General features: G+C 51.2%; 1 protein-coding gene across 1 annotated transcript in view; it reads left to right on the top strand.

Moving 5' to 3' along the window:
• Cyhr1 (cysteine and histidine rich 1) overlaps positions 1-13,034 on the top strand; it is a 16,291-nt gene extending 3,257 nt beyond the window's left edge. The window contains exons 3-5 of the mRNA XM_028778808.1: positions 7,596-7,834; positions 8,454-8,665; positions 10,186-13,034. Of these exons, the coding sequence (XP_028634641.1) occupies positions 7,596-7,834; positions 8,454-8,665; positions 10,186-10,577 (843 nt within the window). The 3' untranslated portion in view covers positions 10,578-13,034. The remainder of the gene's footprint in view (positions 1-7,595; positions 7,835-8,453; positions 8,666-10,185) is intronic.
• Positions 13,035-15,189: the final 2,155 nt, after the last annotated feature.

The following is a 15,189-nucleotide window of genomic DNA, read 5'->3' as shown; positions in this document are numbered from 1 at the left end:
GGGCAGGGCCTGGGGCTGCCGCGGGGCCGGCTGCGGCGGCTCTGGGCGAGGCGGCGGGGCCCGGGATCCCGGACGAGGCGGGCCTGGCCGGCGCTCGGCAGCTGCAAGAGGCGGCCGGCGACCCCGACGCGCCGCCCAAGAAGCGGCTGCGGGCGGCCGAGGCAGCCGAGGCGGCGGCGGCGGCGGTGGCAGCGGGCAGCGGAAAGCTGGAGGAGCGTCTCTACTCGGTGCTGTGCTGCACCGTGTGCCTGGACCTGCCCAAGGCTTCCGTGTACCAGGTAGGGCCGCCGGCCGGGCCCGGCGCCGCGTTGCCTGGAGGCCTGGGGCCGGTGGCCGGTGGCCGGGAACCCTTTCTATCCAAACATCCAACCTTCCAGGCCTACGAAACTCTGCTCTTGTCTCGAGCCTCCTTATCTTTCCTTGCTCTGAATCTCTTTTCCCTGTGTTCGATGGTACCCTTTACTTACCAGTCTGAATTTCCATTCTTCTCCTTAGGTTTCTTGTCTTCACCCTCTGGTTCCTCCAGGGTGCCCCCCTTGATAGATTCCAGATCTTTTTCAGTTGGCCATGTAGAGATCTGTGAACAGGTACCTGCCCTTTTCTACTGCTCATCAACACTGTCCCTCACTTCTAGACCCCTGGGTGAAGAAACTTCTTTACTGGAGATTCTGGCAGCCACACCCCCAAAAGTGTCCATGGAAGGACCGTGTCTGAACAACTAACTATATATTTTCTTTTGTGCCCTGTGGAGTCTTGTTTTCTTCTAAAGAACTGGAAGGTAGGAGGGCCTCTCATCCTCTCCCAGTCCTGATCTGGAGGAAGCAACCTGTAACAAACTTTACTGTTTGGGTACTTTTCTTCTGCCCCAGCCTGGTCAGTTTTTCTACTCAGGCCCACCTCACCCATGCCAAGCTGACTTCAAGGTTGCCAGTACATAGGAACTTTGGCCTACCTTCCCATCTCAAGACCCAGTGTGCCAACAGGACTCCGAGTCCTGGTCTGTGTGGGTCTAACATATCCTCTTCCAAGTAAAAGAGAGTAGACCTCTGGCTCAATGTCTGTCCACCTTCCCCTGGTCTTTCTGCCTCAGTTCCCAGCCTCTTTGAAAAGCAAAGCAGAGTCTCTGTCAGCTTTCTTTGTACTCACAGGAGCTAAAAGTGGCTGGTGGGGCCTGTTTCCCTGCTTTTCTTTAAACAGAGGACCTGGCTGAGGGCCAGTAGAGGTCTAGTCTGTGTAGCCGTTTCCCTATCCTTTGGATCCGCATGTTCTTCCTGCCTTGGCTTGAGGTTTTTGGGAGGTGTGGGGTGGTCCTGGTAACCTGGATGGGACACCCACCCTCCTAGGCTGGGCCAACTGGAGGGGCATTTCCCACAGCTGCTGATTCTAGAAACAGTATTTACCTGTCATTTTAGAGACCATCGGAACTTGCTCACAACTAACCTTTTTCTTGTCTTGGCTCCTTGGCCCTTCTTAGTGGGGGAGCTCTTGCTTTCCTAGGATTTAGTGAGAATCCAGCAAGACAGACTAATGGAAGGGGGTCCCAAGGAATTCAGGGGTTTCCTAGTTGGTCCTGGCATGATAGTAGGCCGCATGACATTGGCTCCTGGTCTACACAGAGAGCCACAGTTCTGCTTCTACCCAGAGTGGCTAATGAGACTAGCTGGTTCAAACCAGTCTACACACTGTGTTAGTTGTTGCTCTGGCTTGGGTGTCTGAAGTCAGGCAGCTGAGGAGAGGTACTAAGGTGAAGTGAGTGGAGGGAGTGCCTTCCCAGGTACTGTTCCGGGAAGAAGGTAGCCAAGTTCTCCAAGAGCACACTTGGTGATCCAGATGAGCTATGGGCATTGACATTGATCTCCAAGCTCTGCTGCCAGCCTCCTTCCCAGCTCCCTTCTGCCTGGGTAGATACCTAGAGCAAAGATGTTTCCCTGTTGTGAAGACTGGGAGACTCCTCTAGAATATGTCATTTTGGAAGAGTCTTGGGCAAATGCAAGAATCTTGACTGCCCACAGATAGCATGTAAAATGGGAGTGCAGCGAGAAGAGTAAGGAAGGGAATGTCCTAGTATCTAGGAAAGCTGCCAGAAACGCTTCGTGGCAGCCTCCTAGCACGTGTGGGGCAGCCCTGGAGGGCCCTGTTGCTGTCTTACAAGGGTAAGGCCCCCCCCCCAGGCTTCTTTCCTAGTCTTCTCAGGATCTGAGCACAGACAACATGGGAATATCCCTGGTCAGGATCTACTGTGGGTCACCACCTCTGCCTGAGCTCAACTCTTGTGTCTTGTGCTAGCCTTTCTGTCTGACCCATGTTGATGGGCGGTCTCTTTAGTTTCCACCTTCAGCTGTTGCTGGCAACACTTGTCTCCTCAGCAGAACACTTAGCTCCAGGTGGCCCCAGCCATGCTGTGCATTCTGGGGGCTGACTCTTGGCTCTGGTAGGGTGAAAAGAAGTGGGTAACCATGCTATGTCTGACACTGGACTTTGGGGGGAAGTACAGGCTGCTGAAGTTGGCTGCGTGCGTGGTAACTTGAGAGTGTTATCCGTATACCACCTGTGCTGCCAGGGAAGCTCTTAGAAGCAGACAAGAAGAGATTTAGCCTTTATATGTGGGCTCATCCACCTGGGCCTGAGATAGTCTTTGGACCTGCAGGGCCAATTCCCATGGGCTGTACTCATATACTGACATATCACAGACTAGGAAATTTATTCAGGTTGCCTGACCAAGGCTGTCAACCAAGTAGTTCTTATCCCTAGGGCCTGTGTCAACTGCTACAACAGATGCATGCTTTGATGTTCTCTGTGTGGGTGTTAGGTATACCTGGGCAACTGGCCCAGCAAGGTATGTAGCCACCTTCCTGAGTCTGGGGAGGACCCTTCCAAAGTCAGGCAACCACTGTGACAAGTGCCTGGTAGGTGGCATGAAGGCCAGAGGCAAACCGACACAAGAACTTCTAGCTAGTCCAGACTGGGCAGATGGACAGGCAGTTTGTGCAGGCTCCCTGTGCTGGATGTATTCATGAAGCCAGGGACAATGCAACCAGTCAGTAATTGCAGATGGAAGTGCCTTCTCTGGGGGAGTCCCAGCCTGAGATGTTGCAGCCTGAGCCCTGACCTACTTCCCGTAGCTTTCCTGCCACAATCCTTCACATACCACCCAATATGGACCTTTGTAAGATAGACTCAGCCTTGACCCTTTCCTTGGGTGTCAACCAGGCTCAGTCCCTCAGCATCTGGCAAAGATACTGCTCCTTTCTTCCAGCCTTCACAAGCCTTTGAGGTCAGGGATCAGTTAAGTGGGCTTCTGTCACAGAATATGGTGATCCAGCTATATAGCTAGGGTGGGCTCATGATTTCTGTGACCAGGGCCCTGTGTCACTGTTCCACTGTTGCTCCTCCATGTTTCCCTTCTGAGCTGCCCTCTCCACATGTCTACCTGCCTCTGTGCTCCCTATTGGGCCTGACTGTAACAAAACCCCATTTTGGGGCCTTCTATTCTCCCTTTAACAAGGATTCCCATCCTTTCCCAAGGAGCCAGTTCTGCTTAGGGTCCATGCTTAACTATGGAGGTTCAAGAAGTTGGGTTAACTCTCAAGGTGCCACTAGGCCTGTTGGAGCCTTGACTGCATCCAAGACACCATGGGAAACTAGAGAAAAACAGCCTGCCCCAGAGGATGGTTGGTATGTTCTGCTTTTGTCTTTGCCTCTGAATGTCAGAGACTGGGTATCTGGCTGACAGAAAGCCCAGAAAACACTTGTTCCATCTCTGCCAGGACCCCTTCTGAGTTAGTTATCCAGGGCCTGGGATCCCCTGGTACTGCTGCTGCCTTCTTCTTCCTCTTCCTCCCCTCCTCTCTTCCTCCTTTTCCTTCCTCTTCTTCCTCCTCCTCATTTATTTTTATGTATGTGAGTGTTTTGGCCACTTGTATGTATGTCCACCATGTATGTGCCTGGCACCTTCAGACGTCAGAACAAGGCTTCAGATCCCCTGAAGCAGGAGTTATGGATGACTGTGAGCTACAGCAGGTGTTATTAACTGCTGAGCCAGCTATTAAAGCCCCTCATTTCCTTGAAGCAGGACTGCTTAGGTGTCCAAAGGACTGTAGGCTTCCTGGAGTCTAGGATTTTGTTTTGGTTTTTGCTGTGTGTGTGCATGCGTGTTGGTAGTTTGTTATTTTGAGTTTCTTTTTAACTCTAAGCAGTGTTCGTTTCTGAGTAAAAGCCCCATTCTAGGGGATAGCTGGGCCCCATCTAAATCCTGGATATGGCCAACCTAGAACTTGAGATCCAGCCTGAGCGGGAAGGTTCTTGTCCTTGCTTCCCCCATATTGGTTGTGTACCCATGGACAAGGAGCCAGTTCTGCTTAGGGTCCATGCTTAACTATGGAGGTTCAAGAAGTTGGGTTAACTCTCAAGGTGCCACTAGGCCTGTTGGAGCCTCAACTGCATCCAAGACACCATGGGAAACTAGAGAAAAACAGCCTCCAGATGGCTGAGCAGCACCTTGGTATTAATGCATTTGAGTACCAGTGGCTTCTGTCAAGAGTCTGTGAGTCTGTGATGTCCTGAGCAGGAGGGTGGGCTGTTCATATGGGTCTGGGTACCATCAATACTCTATTTTGGGCTCCCAGTGTTTACAAGGACCATGTGTTCAAGGCTTGAAAGATTCTGACCACAGGAAACTTGCAATCAACTATAAGTTGAGAGGACCCATTTCTAAGACCTGTTTATGGCTCGGGCAGGGCTTCATCTTAACCATAGCTATTCAATCTAGCTCCTTTCATCCAAATGAGAATCCAGTTCAAACAAAACACTCTTGCCCTGGGCATGTATAGACTAAGTACATGAGCTGCCTGCAGGTTGGAAGATGGAAGGACTAGATCCTAGCCTGTGGGGTACAAGAGCAATGACTATTTCTGGACCATTAGAGGAGCCTGGGACCTCAGCCCCCGGGGATGGAGTCCTAGAAGCTTTGACATGGGAAACTGCAGGGGTGCTATTTGTACTGAGGCTGCTGCAATCTGAGTGTCAAGCTTTGCTACAGCACATTGCCTCTCCTGTGGTATCCTGTGCCCGGGAAGAAACTGAGACCTGCAGAGAGAAGATGATAAGTCCAAGATCTATGGCTGAGGGATGATCTCAACCCTGTGAGCTCCAAGTCAGTATCTGTGATAAGAGGGCCTGGAAAGACCTGCAGTGTCATCTTGGATAGAAGTCTAGAATTCACCTGGTTGATGGTGGGATGGTACCCTGCCTGGCCATTGCAGGAGCAGTTTCTGGAGATGCCTAGGCACTGTAGTAGGCACTGTGGAACCATCTGTGGCCAAGCTTCGGAATAGACAGTGGGCTATATAAGTCAGGGGATAGGCACAGTCTGTCCAGCTAAGGCTAACTATGGCTGTCCTGGACTGATATTTGAAGTTAGGTCTTTGCTCAGGAAGTTATGAGAGGGTTCCAGGTTAAGTGCATTGTTTACATAGAGCTTACCTAAAGACTGTATCCTGAATGGCTGCTAAGTGGCTCCAAGTGGGTGTGTCTTGGTCCTTAGATAGGCCAGTACACTACAGAACATCTTGGGGCTGGTTCTGCCACTCAGAGCTAAACTGTCAGGGCTCCAACATCCCATTTTTCCAGACCTTGCAGACTCCCGCAGAGGCCCACAAGGACCTAGAAGAAAGCAGGGTTGGCACCATTTCCATATGGTGTGGAATTGATTTGAGTCTGCAGTTCCCATGAGAATGGGCTCTATGGCCAGACCCAGCACAGGCTTAGGTGGCTTTCAGGGTGGGAGCAGGAGTGGTACTGAGAATTAGTGATAGGATCGGCACTCTCAGATCCCATTAGGAGGGCCCAGGACTCCTTTCCAAGTCTGCCTGGGCTGAGGTTAGGAACAGGTATCCTCAGCCTGACTTAGAAACCTTGAGAGGATCAGGCTACATTGAAGAAAAATACTGTCACCTCTACTCAGGCTAGTAAATCCTGAAAGTGACTACAGACCTGAGCCCTGAGCCTCAGGTAGCTTGTTACCAGAAAGGGACTAAAGCCCTTGAGAGTAGTGGGGCTACAGGGTCCTGAGAATCTTAGTGCTGATAACTTGCTGAGTGAACTTCCTTTGTTTTTCCTTAAGACGGGTCCCACCATGTAGCCTAGGCTGGCCCAGAAATCACTTCATATTCCAAACTGGCCTCAAACAGTCCTGCCTCTGCTTCTGCCTCTGCCTCCTGTGTTCTGAGATTCTATCACTCCCAGTTCTGGATAGAGTTCTTGAAGGATGCTGTGTCACACTTCTATGGGGACATCCTGAGAGTGTCTCTCTAAGACACATGAAGATTTAATTTTGTGTTGTATTCCCTCTTGCTTTCTAGAGGAATAATAGTCACTGTCCTGGGAAATCCTCAGGCAGATGGGGATCAAGAAAAGATCTGATCAGCACCTGTCACATCTACACCCAGCTCCAACCCTGCCCATTGACTTCTAGGGATGGACTCAGTAGATTGGTTTTTAATTCTTCAACCAAACATAGGTTTGGTTGTAGATAATCATATGATGTCTCCATGGGCATGGACTCCTCATCAGGCTTCTGTCACTGTCAGCCTTCAGCATGTAGATTCCATCATTCACCAAGGACTCAGGGAACCTGCTGAAGCAATAAGCTGGTAGCTAAGGTTTATTAAGCAAGGCAGTGATGCAGATGTAGCCTCCTGGCATGGCTCTTTCCCTAATGCACACTGTACAGATTATCCTCAGTATGATAGGCCTGATATATTGGTCTCTCCTTTAACAGAGTCCCTCACAGTGTGGGAGCTCACCCTGGTATAGCATTCTCAGCCCATCCTGCTGTATCTGTGGCACCAAATGGTACTCAGTGTATATTGAGTCAGTAAGAGACCCAGGATAAGAGTAATTCTAAGTCTGTGTGTGAGCAAGGATCAGGCTAGCAGACCTGCTCCTGGTGATCTCATTTATATCAGCCCAGTTCAGTACCAAGGCCTGCCTGAGCCAGCAGAGCTTCCTCCCTGCCAACGGCTCTGTACCATTGGTGCTGGAGCAACCCCAGTAAGTAGTTGCCTTCTCTGATTGCAGCTGCTGGTTCTTACCTGTGTTTATTGGCAAGGGCTAGATGGAGGGACCAGGGCTGATCTCAGCTGGAGCCACTTCTAGTCTCCACATGAATAGACTTTTGAAAGCCTAGGGAAAAACCGCCTACTTCAGCAGTAACCATGACCCCATAAACAGCTGCTGGCTGGGTTCCCCTATCATGTCAAGCCAAAAGCTAGTCTTCTCTGATAGATTAAGTGGAAAATCCAGGTTCCAAGCGCAGATGTGGTCAGGTTAATTGCCAGCCAGGTCTGTTTTAGATGTAGCCAGGACCTCTGTGACCTGATAAGACACTGCTCTTCACAAAACCAGAGCTAGCATGACATCCCAAGCAGCTCTCAGTATATGCTAGATACCAGCAAGGCTTGGGGACCAGCAGGTACTCCTCACCTAGCATCCCTCCGGACAGCTGGTCTGGCTGGAGCCATCAAGTGTGGGAGGGCACGTGTACGTGCAGGCATCCCACAGGTCTGTGAACTTCACCTCCCTTTCCTTCTTCGCAGTGTACTAACGGTCACTTGATGTGCGCTGGCTGTTTTATCCACCTACTAGCAGATGCCCGGCTGAAGGAGGAGCAGGCCACATGTCCCAACTGTCGTTGTGAGATCAGTAAGAGCCTCTGCTGCCGGAACCTGGCTGTGGAGAAAGCTGTGAGCGAGCTGCCTTCAGAGTGTGGCTTCTGTCTGCGTCAGTTCCCTCGCTCCCTCCTAGAGAGGCACCAGAAAGAGGAATGCCAGGACAGGTAACCATGGTAAAGGTGTGGCCTTGGGATCTGGTCAGCCCTCATTGTCTGGGCCCTGGAGACCACATATGCAGCCCAGTGATAACCATATAGGCCCCAGGTGGTAAGAGCATACCTTTCTACGGAAGGGTCTACACTAGTTACTTTCTGGATATGATGCTAGCTAGCCCTGTAGGATTCTCTGTGGCTATTGGGTAGGCCCTTAGAAGGTCCACTACACCAGGATCAGTTCAAAGGTTCTAGAAAGCTTGAGTGAGACTGTTTGTCAGCCCAGTCCCAACATACAGAAACAACCACTTGCCTGGCAAGGTCCTGCCACCAAGAGCTTTCCTAGAATGAGGCTGTGTGAAGTCCAGTACTATGGTCAGAAACCAACTAACCCCCAGGCAGAGTGCCATGAGTACTGGGCCCAGGAGGCATATAGACTAACAGCTGTAGTGCTTCTCTCTCCTCAGCCTCTCATGTGCATGCCTACATGTGTTCTAAGTGACTGACCTCACAATTCAGTGTATCCTACAGGGAACGCTTTGTAATTGGGCAGAAGGAGTCTCTGAAAAGACTACTGGGCGTGACCATTTGTTCCACTACAGAGCTGACCACTATTCTTACCTCCTACTAGGGTGACACAGTGCAAGTACAAGCGTATTGGCTGCCCATGGCATGGCCCTTTCCATGAGCTGACCGTGCACGAAGCTGCATGTGCTCATCCAACCAAGACAGGCAATGAGCTGATGGAGATCCTCGACGAGATGGACCAGAGCCACCGCAAGGAGATGCAGCTCTACAACAGCATCTTCAGCCTTCTCAGCTTTGAGAAGATCGGCTACACAGGTGAGGCCCCCCACATTTCTCTGCATGCCACACAGATGCTGTTTGGGACTAAAGGGCTGGCAGCCAAGAGCAGGGAGGCAGTAAGCTCTGGACAGTAGGCACAGGCTGCGCCGATGGGCAGGAAGCTACCTTGGGGAAGAAGATAGGTTGGAGATTTTGCAGAAGGAGGGATGTACCTGCATGGCTCCTACAGAGGTCCTTCCCACCTGTCCCATTCCCCCACCCTTCTGCCCACCACCCTAGAAGATGATTCCCCCCCTTGCTGTATGGGGCTCCACATATTTGGGGTGGTTGGGTCTAATTAGAGAATTGGGTATGTTTTGGGCAGTCGGGGTGTTTGGGATCTTACCTTTGGAGCACGGAGCAAGAAGAGCATTCCATCAAGTCAGGTCCTGTCTACAGATGTTCACTGAAGGCCACAGAGCCTCCCGAGGCTGGCAAGAAGCTGTTTGGAGACAGGGTTCCAGAACAAGCTGAGGGTCTGAGCTCAAACTGTAGAACTGGGAGTGGATGCCCACAAATGAGTAAGCTGGACTGGGCCTATGCTCACTGGATCTCATGGCTCCCGGGCATCTGTCACCAGCTTTGAACATGTCGGGGAGCAAGAGCCAGGCCACAACTTGGGCCAGAGAACAAGAAGCACCTGCTGATACTGGGGCCACTCAGGGAAACTCCATTCCCTCTACTGCTCAGCCTGCGGCAGGTGGCCAGCTCAGAGCACCCAGGGCAGTCTTGGACAGCCAGTCATGCCATGCTGCCTAGACTAGCCCAAACAGGCCTGAGATGCAAAGGGCCCAGGGGCCTGCATCAGCAGAAAACTATGGCTCTTGGTTAAGAGTAGCCTTGGCTGAGATCTCATGGCCTGTGGGGTCTGGGTAGGCCAGGCCATGTGGCTACAGCAGAGGCTGGGTGGGAAGCCCTGTCCATGAAGGAAGGACTGGCAGCCTAAGAGCCCACACATCCACAGCAGGACGTGCCAGCCACAGGACTGCAAAGGCAGGACTGCCTGCTGAGCGACAGCCCCACAAGCAGCCGGGCAGAATCCACACCACAGTGTGCAACATTGAGGACTTTGCACTCCCCTTGGGCAGGACCAGATACCATATGCCCACCTGCTGGCTTTTCTGGCAGCTTTGTATCAGAACCAATAAAGTGCACTTGTTCTCAGAACTGTATCCTGTCTGTGTGTCTGCTTACCCACCCCTCCGGGGACATGGGGCTGAGGGTAAGGAGGGTGGCTCTGTGGGTTGGCCACACCTGGGCCACATGGCCTAATGTCCCACAGCTTCAGGACTCTCCAGCTAATTGGTGTTAATTCTGTTTGTAGTTGTCCCCCAAAGCTTGTGCACTTCCATTTGCCATAATTGCGTTTGACTTACCTTGTGGCAAGTAGAGCACGCTGTCTGGGTAAGTTGCCTTCCTCCCTGGCTGAGCCTGTCCTTGGCCTGTTGGGGAAGGCGCCACCCACTGGCCTTCCCCAACACTAACAGTTGGCTGTCTGGCCCTGTCTGTCTCCACAGAGGTTCAGTTCCGGCCTTATCGCACTGATGACTTCATCACACGCCTGTACTATGAAACACCACGGTTCACAGTACTGAACCAGACATGGGTCCTGAAGGCTCGTGTGAATGACTCGGAGCGCAACCCCAACCTGTCGTGCAAGCGCACACTTTCCTTCCAGCTACTCCTCAAGAGCAAAGTCACAGCACCCCTGGAGTGCTCTTTTCTTCTGCTCAAGGGCCCATACGATGATGTGAGGATCAGTCCTGTTATCTACCACTTTGTCTTCACCAATGAGAGCAATGAGACAGACTATGTGCCGCTGCCCATCATCGACTCTGTGGAGTGCAACAAGCTGCTGGCCGCCAAGAACATTAACCTGCGGCTCTTCCTGTTCCAAATACAGAAGTAGGATGGACCCAGGCACCTGAGGAGCAGAGGGCTGCAGTCCAGTAGTGCTGTCCCACCCATCCCTGGCTTGGCAGCAGCTTCACACAACTATATGATCATTTTAGCAAAGGAGGAGAACAAACAAAATCAAACACTGAGAAAGTCTGCATGCGTGTGCAACGGGGTCCCTGCCTCTGGCTCATCTTCCTCCCCTCTGCCTCCCACCTCCTGCAGGCAGCCAGAGGCTGAGCTGACCACAGTGGAAACAGCACTCTGGGCTCCTCAGGTACAGGTGGTGAGGAGGGCAAGAAGCCACCCTTATCCCAGTTCCCATCCTCACACCGAGGTGGCACGGTGGTCCCCTGGCCGGGCTCAGGGGCCCTGGCTGACTTCAGACAGCATATTTGATTGCAATTAAAAAGGCAGCCTTGTTTCCTACTTTCTGTTTTGTTGGAGGGGAAGGCGTGGCCGTGAATGGACTTCATGGGAGATTTGGTTTGACCTGGTGGTCAGAACCTACCCTGTCTGATACTGCACCTATGTGTGCATCCCAGAAGAGACTTAAGAGACACTGCCCCCCACAGTCTTATCAGAGGGATTGGGACTAAGGCCTGGACAGTGAGCCAGAAAGGGTTGGGCTTCCCCAGCCATTGACCACTCAAAGGAAGCAGGACTTGGCTAGTAGGGCTCAACAAATGTTTTCGGAATGCAGGGTGAAATTCTGTCTCTTCCAGGAAAAAAAATTAAACTCTACAGGCTCTTTAAGTGATGCGATTTTAGAGAGAAAGAATCCATTTGCTTTATTCAGTGTAGAGGGCCAGGTGTCCTCAGGGTTCCAAGGAGGCAGCCACTGTCTGAGACCTGCATTTAGTGGTGGCGGGGGCACCACAGGACCAAGGCAGAGCAGCATGGTTTATTGTGTAGGCAATGTAGGCCTTCCCCTTGCTAGCCCATTCACAGATACTCTGAGTGGTGGTTGTAAGCAGGACAAGTATTAGGGCCTCAGAATATGACGTAGCCATGCTTGATAGGCTAGGCCCTGGACTTGGATTCCTTAGAGATACTGAGAAGGGTAGGACTTGCCTCCTTCAATCTTTGCTTAGGAGATGAGGCTCTTCTGTCATAGCTTTTTGTTGCTTTAATACCAAAGAACCAGTTTCCCCTGCCCTAACCAGACCTTCACATGCCTCAAAGTAGTCCCTATAAACCCATGCAAACTGCTTGGGCCTGGGCCTGGGCCTGGGCCTGAACTGCCCTGTGCCTTCCAAGCCAAGGGACAGGGTAGCCCTGGACATGTAGGTATGAGTACTGATGTTCTACCCTGACCTTCAAGAGGGCAAAGGGCTGACAAATGTGGAGAGGACTTGGGGTACAGGCCTTGTCTCTTTTCCTGAGCACAGCCAGGAATAGGCCACTGGGGCCCTCCTGCCTTCTCGTAGGCTGAAAGTTTTCAGCACCTTGTTTGGCTTCCTGCATGGGGCTTGTGGGAATTCTCTTCTGCAAATATGGCCTGGCAAGGAGGGTTGGGAAGGCCCATATTTGGCTTCTGCCTACTACAATGGACCCCATGACAGATTCCAGCACATCCATCAAAGCAATGGCCTTTGGTTCCTGTACGGCTCCTTGATGTCCTCTGCCCTTAGGGGCAGCTCCTCAAGCACATTTATCTGGCAGGCACAGGGGATCTTTGGAAAACAGTGGGCTCCTCTGGGAGTCCCTCTGGATTCCAAGGTGATGGTGTGAAAAAGTAGGGCAGGACTAGCTTGCCCTAATAACCCGTGTCTGGATGTGTGAGCGACTGACTCACAGAAAGCAGCCTGAAGGTCTCTCAGGAAGAAACAGGATAGGAGGCTTTGTCCCCTTGGCAAAGCCAACCGGGACACAGTGGGCATGAGGGGAAAAGCTGGGCTGCCAGAGGCTCAGAGGCAATAAGGCTTTGGGTATTTGTATGTGGAGCTGAGAGGCGTACCCCAAGGTGTACATAGGATTAGGGACTGTGCCTGGGTGAGACCTGCCTAGGGTACCCAGGGGGACTGCTAAACCTTCCCAGCAACATGCTCAGCATGGCCCTTACACTATGACTGTCACGTGCAGCAGTTGAGCCTTCCAGCCTAGAGGAACCAAACATGGAGAAAACTAGTATGTCTCTTGGCTATGCTAGGGACTGGCATACAAACCTTTCAACACTGTCACTGCTGGCCCTTTATTTAGGGGCTGGGGGGGGGCACCATGTCTACTGGCGTGTGTCCAGAATCTTGTTATCTTGCTGTCCTAACCTGGTTCTTTGTTGTCTCTGAGGATGGGAGAGGGGTTCAGCCTCAGTAGGTGTTGGGGAGGCTGCCAGAGGGGGTTGCACAGGCTAAGCCAGGCCTCCCCCTCCTTCCACCCGTCTCATCCCTACTTCCTGCGAGCACCACATCCCTCAGTTGGCCCAAAATGAGACATTTACAAAACAATAAAAATAATTTTCTAAAGAGCAGAGCAAGAAGTGTTTTTATGGTTGTTGGAAATGACTTCTATGTCAGTTTTTGTGGTTGCATTTTTCTTTGAATATTTTCTGTATGCACATGTAGTTAAAAAAATATTCCAAACCACGTTTTGTCTGTGTTTCCTTACCAGAAGACAGCCTCATGGTGGGGCTTCCTGTTCTCTGTTAGCCTCCCTTGCTGATTAGCCTGTGCCTCACCTGCAGGCCTACAGCCCTCGAGACGCTGGATTGACTCCAAAGGGAAGCTGATTCTACAGAGTTGTCTTTGACTCACACACAAACTATGGGATGTACACACACACCAGCTAATAATAATAATAAAGTTTTTTTTAAAACTGCTTGTAAAATAGTTTTTCAGGACAAGTAACAATCTAAGAGAACACTGTTAACACAATAGAATACATTAGAACAGCTCTGTCTCAACAGACTCCTATTTTATGAACTCTAGGAGGAGAGGGAAAGAAAGCAAGTCATGGTCTTCGCAACAGCTCTGAGGGACTTCCCCATGCCTGATGCCTCTTGATTCCGTACCTTCCTCCCATCCCACCCTTCGTCTCTCACTGTGCCCCTCACACACTTCACCAATCTGCCTTCTAGGTAGTAGACCTGACTTCAGAGGCACACTTCAGATGGGGAAAGGGCTGGCAGTGTGGGCCTCCATAGCTGTTCTGACATCCTGGGACCCATCAAGGCCTAGCCTCAGACCTGCCCTTCACAGAAGGTATACCTGCATCTGATTCTCCTTCTCACCCTGCACAACTTTGCAAGAATGATCTTGCTACATCTTTGCAACCTTCAGGTAATAAGATCCAAACCTACCCAGCCCTATAGCACCTATAGCAGCACCTATAGCAGGAGGCTTATAGAGTCAGCTGGATCAGGAGGCCCTTCTTAGGCCTGTCTGCCTTCCAATCAATCTCTTCCCAAAAGGTGTTACTATCAGTCCTCTAGCTAGGTGTTTTATTCCACTGTTTTGGGGGGCTGGTTGGTTTGGTTTGGTTTGGTTTGGTTTGGTTTGGTTTGGTTTGGTTTGAGACAGGGTCTCTTTACATAGTCTTGGTTGTCCTGGAACTCATTGTGTAGATCAGGGGGGTTGCCTTGAACTCACAGAGATTCACCTGTTCCTGACTACTAAATGCTGGGGTTAAAGGTGTGCTCCCATTGCTTTGATCAGAATAGAAAATAAACTTGTCCACTTATAAATGTGGCAGACACATGCCTGTAATTCCAGCACTTGGGAAGTAAAGTCAGGAATACGAGGAACTCGGGGTCATCCTCAGCTACCTGCTGAGTATGAGGCTGGCCTGGGCTCCTTAAGACCCTGACTCAAAAGAAAAAGGCAAACTGACTCCTCTTACGTCTCACATTCACGGCTTTGTGGGATCCTGCACTAGGTTTCCAGTGGGGCCTTCGGTACACATCCTGGTAGATGGTGAGCGTTCAGTTTGCCACATAGTCAGGGGAGAGACCTCCAAGTCACGGCAAGTGTTTGATCTTCAAGGGAACGGAGAACAGAGCACCCCAAATCACAATTCTGAATACAGTTCCAGGCCCTTTGCAGGTAAGGAATCCAGATTGCTTCCAGTTCTCCAGCCTACATTTTCACTGCCTTTCAGTACAAAGCCAGGCAGTTTTCAAATGGCTTTACTGCATCTTCTGGGAACACAGATATCACATAGGAGAGACTGTTCTGTTTAGTTCCAAAAGTCCACTCCTCCCCTTCTATCCAGTGCCCTCTAGTCCTTTGCATGTGGGCTGTTGCCCAGGGCAGCCAGCAGTTTCATTAAGTCCTCATGCCCAATGGTAAAAATCACATTTTTTTAATACATATTATATTGCTTTTTAAAAGTTACAAGAGTAGGGGCTGGAGAGCTGGCTCAGTGGTTAAAAGCACTGACTGCTCTTCCAGAGGTCCTGAGTTCAATTCCCAGCAACCACATGGTAGCTCACAACCATCTGTAATGGGATCTGATGCCCTCTTCTGGTGTGTCTGAAGACAGCTGCAGTGTACTCATAAATAAAAACAAGTCTTTAAAAAAGGGTGCTGGCCAAGGGGGGGGTGGCGCACGCCTTTAATCCCAGCACTTGGGAGGCAGAGGCAGGCGGATTTCTGAGTTCGAGGCCAGCCTGGTCTACAGAGTTGCAG

Source organism: Grammomys surdaster, unplaced genomic scaffold (assembly GCF_004785775.1).
Source record: "Grammomys surdaster isolate TR1022 unplaced genomic scaffold, NIH_TR_1.0 342, whole genome shotgun sequence".
In the NCBI taxonomy this organism is placed as follows: domain Eukaryota; kingdom Metazoa; phylum Chordata; class Mammalia; order Rodentia; family Muridae; genus Grammomys; species Grammomys surdaster.
This window is presented reverse-complemented; position numbering and strand designations above follow the sequence as displayed.